Here is a 7,111-nt window from a genome sequence, read left to right on the forward strand (position 1 = left end):
GTTGGGGGGGGGGAGACCTGGGGGCAGGAGAAATGCAATTTACAGGGGCAGGTTCACAGTCTTCCCTATACTTGGGTTGTATTTAATTTTTGAATATGTGATATTTCAGATGCTACAAAAAGGTTCTTTTAAAAAAGGAGGAGTACACAGTGAAAAGTCTTCTTTCTCACTTATCTCCAGCCATGCAATCTCCCTTCCAGGAACCAATTATTTTTATGTGTCTTGTGTATCTTCCAAGCAAACATACACACACACGCACACACACTCACGTTCTTTTTTACACACAAGTTACCATACTGTATATTTTGTGTCTCTTTTTTTTCTTGCCGTCTTAAAGATTTTTCCATATCAGTATATGCAGTTGTATCATTGGTTTTATGCCTGCATAAATCATTGTTTTACAAACTGAGTGTTGATGGGGGGGAGGGGAAAGGGGTGACAGGCATGGAGGAGGGCAGTTGTTGGGATGAGTACTGGGTGTTATATGGAAACCAACTTGGCAATAAAGTATAAAAAAAAATCATTGTTGGGGCGCCTGGGTGGCTTAGTCGGTTAAGCGTCCGACTTTCGCTTAGGTCATGATCTCGCNGAACATTTAGGTTGTCAGTCTTTTGCTATTTTAAATAATGGTTCAGTGAATAACCTTGAAAATACATCCTCTCCCACATTGTATGGATACCTAAGTTGATAGACATGGAACTGCTAGATCGAAGGATGTGTGTCTTGTATTTTGATTTGAAGGCAGCAAATTGCTAGTTTATGTTTCCATCAGCCATGTAGGAAAGTGCCTGTTTCTCGCACTCTCCCTAACACCACCTGTCATAATTTTATCTTTGCTCATCTGACACTTTTCTCATCTGACATGAGAAAATGGATATATCATGGTGGTTTTAAATTGGATTTTTCTTTTAATGTTTTATTTATTTTTGAGAGAGTGTGCGGACAAGCAGGGTAGAGGCAGAGAGGGGGACAGAGGATCTGAAGCGGGCTCTGACCTATCAGCACAGAGCCTGTTAGGGGCCCAAATCCACGAACCGTGAGATTATGATCTGAGCCAAAGCTGAATCGCCAACCAACTGAGCCACCCAGGTGCCCCATAATTTGGATCTTTCTTAATGTCAGTGAGGTTGAGCATCTTGTCATTCTTTGGGGGGAAAAAAACAACAACATGTTTTTCCCCGTGAACCATTTGTTTATCCTTTGCAAATCTTTTTGGTTGTCACTTCCTTCACTGATGTGTAGGAACTCTTATATTAAATATTAGGCCTAATTACTTTGATGTCGGTTGCCATTATTGTTTTCCCATATTTGTGTTTTGAGTTTTGCATGTTTTCTGTGAAAGACAGTTATACCCATCTTTGCCTTTTAGGGCCTGCAGTTTATGTCAGATTTGGAAAGGCCTTCTTTACTCTGAAATTATTTGAATTATGATGTGCATTCTCTTATTATTTTATGGTTTTATTTTTCACATTTAAATTTTTAATTCATTAAGTATGTATTTGGTTGTGGGGTGGGAGCCCAGGCAATACCATGATAATTGAATTTAATTGATTTTAAAGGTATAGATTTCAAATTAACTTTTGAGATTTACCTAAACTGTTGGATTTGTAATTTATTTTCAATTTATGTTTTAATGCAGCAAGATTACCTTATGCTGGCTACCTTGGATGAAAATGAGGAAGTGGTGGATGGAGGCAAAAAAGGAGCAATTGATGACCTTCAGCAAGGTGAATTAGAAGCATTTATTCAAAATCTTAGTTTGGCCAAGTATGCAAAAGCTTTCCTGGTTGAAGAAGATGAACCGGCTAAAAAAGAAAATGCCAGCAAAAACGAAGCAGGAGTATCTAAAGTAGATAAAAAAAAGCAAAATGCAGGAGAAAGTGAAAGGACGTCAGTCAGTAAGGCGAAAAATAAGAAAAGGCCAGAACAGCATTCTGGTGAGAACAACAGTGCCACACCAAAAATTAAAGATAAACAACAGGACATCTTTGAATTTTTTGAGAGACCAACATTGCTGCTCAAGCCTGGAGGCAAATGGTATGATCTAGAGTACAGCAATGAATACTCTTTGGAACCCCAGCCTCGGGAAGTTGTGTCTAAGTACAAAACCTTGGCTCAGAAATTGTATGAGCATGAAATCAACTTATTCAAAAATAAGACAAATAATCAAAAGGGAGCTTCTTCTACCTGGATGAAGGCAATTGTGTCATCAGGGACGCTGGGTGACAGGATGGCAGCCATGATTCTCCTTATTCAGGATGATGCTATTCACACACTGCAGTTTGTAGAAACCCTGCTGAGCCTTGTTAAAAAGAAGGGCAGCAAACAGCAGTGCCTCATGGCTTTGGATACTTTCAAAGAGTTACTCATTACAGACCTTTTGCCAGACAGTCGGAAGCTGCGGATTTTCAGCCAGCACCCTTTCAACAAACTGGAACAGCTGTCCAGCGGCAACAAGGACTCAAGAGATAGAAGGCTGATATTATGGTATTTTGAACACCAGCTGAAACATTTAGTGGCTGAATTTGTGCAGGTCTTAGAAACTTTAAGTCATGATTCATTAGTGGCCACTAAAACTCGAGCGCTTGTGGCAGCTCATGAGCTTCTCTGTAACAAGCCAGAGGAAGAAAAGGCTCTTCTTGTGCAGCTGGTAAATAAACTGGGAGACCCTCAGAACAGAATAGCCACAAAAGCCTCCCATCTGTTAGAGACCCTGCTTTCTAAACATCCGAATATGAAAGGAATTGTATGTGGCGAAGTAGAAAGACTGCTCTTTCGCTCAAATATCAGCCCCAAAGCTCAATATTATGCAATTTGCTTTTTAAATCAAATGGTCCTTTCCCATGAAGAAAGTGAATTAGCTAATAAATTAATTACTCTTTATTTTTGTTTTTTTCGGACTTGTATCAAGAAAAAAGATATTGAATCAAAAATGCTTAGTGCCCTTTTAACAGGAGTGAACAGAGCATACCCTTATGCCCAGACTGGTGATGACAAAGTGAGGGAGCAGGTTGACACGCTCTTTAAAGTGTTGCACGTTGTGAATTTTAATACCAGTGTACAGGCTTTAATGTTGCTTTTCCAAGTAATGAATTCTCAGCAGACAATATCAGATCGGTATTATGCAGCATTATATAGGTAAGTACATACCATTAACAACATGATTTAATAATAACGTGATTTAATATGCAGCACCTGCTGGGCCCCTCTGTGGGAAAAGAGACTTAGAAAACTGGATTTTAGGCCCCCCTCATCAGCAACTTGCTGGTCACCAACTTTGAGTAAGTCTTTGTTTCCTTGTCAGAAAACTTAAATGTTTTGCATACATTTTTTTGTTTTGAGAAGTTGTGAAAATACGGAAGAATGCCCTCCCCCAAGAAAGCATCCATATCTTACCACCTAATATTTCAACTTTAACATTTTGCTACATGTTTTAAATCTTTCATATATTAAAAAGTTAGAACTGCTGGGGCACCCGAGTGGCTCAGTCCATTAAGCATCCTGCTCTTGGTTTTGGCTTCGGTCATGATTTTGTGGTTCACTGAGATAAAGCCCCACGTCAGGCTCTGTGCTGACAACAAGGAACCTGCTTGGGATTCTTTCTGCCCCTCCCTAATTCACACGCGCACCCTCTCTGTCTCAAAAATAAATAAACTTTAAAAACAAAAAAAACTCCAGTTAGAATCAAAGTTTCCTTCACTCCCTCTCCCCCACTCCCATCCTCAGCCCTATGTTTCTTCCCTCCGCCCTTCACACAGCCATTTAGTAATTCATTCAACAGGAAGTTTTTGTGAGTACCCTGTGTATGCTGGACCCAGTTCCAACTGCTCCAGCCCTGAACAAAATCCCTACCCCTATCGGTGCTTATGTTCATAGTGGAGAAGACAGACGATAAATAAGAAAGTCTGTTAGGGAAGGTGAGGGTTGCATTTTTGGAATTTTTTACTTTCTGGAATTAAGATTTTGTTTACTGAATTTTGCAGTTGTCCTGATACTTATTGAGGAGTGATACTTTGAACAATGTATAAACACTTTGGAACTGTTAAGTATACCAACAAGCTATATATTCCTTTTTTTTTTCTTTTTAGAGAAAAAGTGTGAGTGGGGGAGAAGGGCGGAGAGGAGAGACAGAATCTTTTTTTCTTTTAATGTTTTATTTATTTCTGAGAGAGAGGGGCAGTGTGAGCAGGGGAGGGTCAGAGAGAGAGGGAGACAAAGAATCCGAAGCAGGCTCCAGGCTCTGAGCTAGCTGTCAGCACAGAGCCCAACGCAGGCTCGAACCAACGAACCGTGAGACCATGACCTGAGCCGAAGTCAGATGCTCAACTGACTGAGCCACCCAGGCGCCCCAAGACAGAATCTTAAGCAGTCTCCACACCTAGTACGGAGCCCACTGCATGGCTCAGTCCTACGACCCTGGGATTATGACCGGAGCTGAAATCAAGAGTCGGATGCTTAGCCAACTGAGCCACCCAGACACCCCTATATTCCTTTCTAATTCATTTTAACAATTTACATACGTGTATCTTACGAGAAATAGAATGTGCTGATTAATATCTTGAACTTAAGCCCCAGTGCCTGGATTTGAGTCCTAGCCATTAGTTTGCTGCATACTTTGGACAAATTACTTAATCCTCTTTAAAACCCTATTGATAAACATGATTGATCCATTTTACTGTGGCCCAGTTTGTACGACGGAAAGGAGTGCACCTATCCTGTAGGGCTAATTGTTCTGAAACTTCCCAAGTTACATAGCTAAAAAATGACAGAACTGGGATGTTCTTTAGATTTAATGTATATGTTAACCCATGTAATCTTCACATATATGTTAAGTGTTTAATGCCTCATGTACAGTAAGTGCTCTATAAGTATTGGCTGCTTTTGTTATTAATGTTACATGAATTTTCTTTAATTTATTCCTCTTAACATCTCTCCGGTCCGTGAGGTACAGTAATTTGTGCAAAATGACACAGACATGACAAAGCCAACTGAGATGGCAAATCCTGATCTGCAGGCTCTGGGAGTTCATAATGTTTCACGGTACTGATTGCACTGGTAAACAAGAAAATCTCAGAGTCCTATCCATAACTCTGAAGAGTCTAGTTTTTTAAGTAATAAAAACTTCTTTACTTTGGAAAGAGTTCCAGGAGTGAAAATGTAGAGGTTTCGGGGTCTTAGGGGTGTTTTTTGGTAAACTGATGGTCATAAGAACCTTTTGGACAATGTTTGGAATCTACTGGAAACATTTTTCTAATAGCCATTTAATATCTCAGTGTTTAACACAAGTCTAATATCTGAGGAGTACATTCTTAAATTCTTTAAATTGCTTGCCAGCAGCTCTCAAAGATGGATCTCCTCAAAGGGCATCTAAGCCTTCTTATAGTATTTCATTTAAGCAAAATTCCCTATAAGCAAAAGTTCCCTAATATTATTTGAAGGATAAAGGAAATAAACGATTTGATGTACGAAAATACGACTTATCAAAAACTTCCAGAGCATGTTCTCTGTCAAATGGTGGGGACACACCTATCTAAACTCTCAGATGTTTTAAAAAATGAGTCACAAAATGGATGGAAATATTGAAAATGTTAAATGTGAAGAGAGAAAATCGAGTATCAAAGATTAAATGATATAGGAGATCTCAGAATATCACCAGAATTCCAGAACTGACAAATGGGGGAAACTGGGTATGCAGAGCAGTATGAAGATGTTTCACAAGATCAAATATTTCCATTTCTAGTATTAATGGAAAAAAGGTGATAGAAGTGCTTAGAATAAGAATATTGCACATGAGCATGTAACAAGGATTGTGCTAGTTCTGCATACCCTAATGTCTGGAGGGCAGGAGCAGTTGGAGCATCTCTAGGGTTCAGCAACTAGGATAAAGAGAAACATTTTAGGGGCACCTGGGTGGCTTAGTCGGTTAAGCGTCCGACTTTTGCTTAGGTCATGATCTCGCGGTTCGTGGATTTGGGCCCCGCGTCGGGCTCTGTGCTGACTGCCAGCTCAGAGCCTGGAGCCTGTTTCAGAGTCTGTGACTCCCTGTCTCTCTGACCCTCCCCTGCTCACGCTGTCTCTCTCTCTCTCTCTCCTAGAAATAAATAAACATTAAAAAAAAAAAAAGAGAAACATTTTAAATTACCATGTTCAGTTTTCTACTCTACATGTGTGTTCTTTAGAAATATGTGGAGGCTGCCTCTGGGCCCCAGCTAGGAAGTAGGAATATAAGGATAAGAGCCCTGGTCTAGTCCACTGCTTTCTTAAGTCAGTTTTCATTATTTGGTTTTGGATTAGCCTTTCATGTGTGGTTTTGTATTTATATAAAAATTATGTTTTTATCCTAGAGAATGGAGAACTACCTGGAAAAGAAACCACAGGAAGTCTCTTTTTCCTGTGATAACTCCTCCCCCCTCCCCCAGACACCCCCAAGATCCTCATTCTTTCTGTTTTGGTCACTCAATAACATTTTACCATTTTATATCTGAGGGCAGAAGTGGTCTCCTGTAAAATAAAACAGGAAGGTTATCCATAACTAAGATGAGGTTAGCAGTTGCCTCTACTGCTGCTTGTGGAGATATGTTATGAATGAACATTTGATCTTGTTTTTGTTTTATAGGAAGATGTTGGATCCAGGGTTGCTGTTGTGTTCTAAGCAAGCCATGTTTCTTAATCTTGTCTACAAGTCTCTGAAGGCGGACATCGTGTTGCGCAGGGTCAAGGCTTTTGTGAAGAGGTTACTCCAAGTTACCTGTGAACAGATGCCACCGTTCATATGTGGAGCTTTGTATCTTGTGTCAGAGATCCTTAAAGCAAAACCAGGTTTAAGAAGTCAACTAGATGATCATCCGGTACATTTTACAACCGCTTTTTAAATAGAGTGGGTTCTGAAATATATTCGCATTTTTCTTCTTTGCTTCAATAACTTACTTCTCTGGAGCATGAACAACTGTGAGTCATGGATTTGGACAGACCTGGATTTTAGTCCCAGGTGTACAGTTTACTAGGTGGGCATGTTGCTTGATCTCTTTACTCATAATAAACTGTACTAAACTAAGCAAGTAGGTCTCTTAAACCTGTTTCCTTAGTTGTGAAAAGGACGTATTGGCACCTA

At 39.9% G+C, this 7,111-nt stretch overlaps 1 protein-coding gene across 1 annotated transcript in view; it reads left to right on the top strand.

Annotated features, from left to right (window-relative positions):
• The window catches only part of CEBPZ (CCAAT enhancer binding protein zeta), a 23,140-nt gene that overhangs the window by 1,566 nt on the left and 14,463 nt on the right, over nucleotides 1–7,111 (top strand). Inside the window, exons 2-3 of the mRNA XM_077764271.1 lie at nucleotides 1,640–3,138; nucleotides 6,617–6,848. Coding sequence (XP_077620397.1) covers nucleotides 1,640–3,138; nucleotides 6,617–6,848 — 1,731 coding nt within the window. The remainder of the gene's footprint in view (nucleotides 1–1,639; nucleotides 3,139–6,616; nucleotides 6,849–7,111) is intronic.

This window comes from Crocuta crocuta, unplaced genomic scaffold, assembly GCF_008692635.1.
Source record: "Crocuta crocuta isolate KB4526 unplaced genomic scaffold, BGI_CrCroc_1.0 scaffold164, whole genome shotgun sequence".
In the NCBI taxonomy this organism is placed as follows: Eukaryota; Metazoa; Chordata; class Mammalia; order Carnivora; family Hyaenidae; genus Crocuta; species Crocuta crocuta.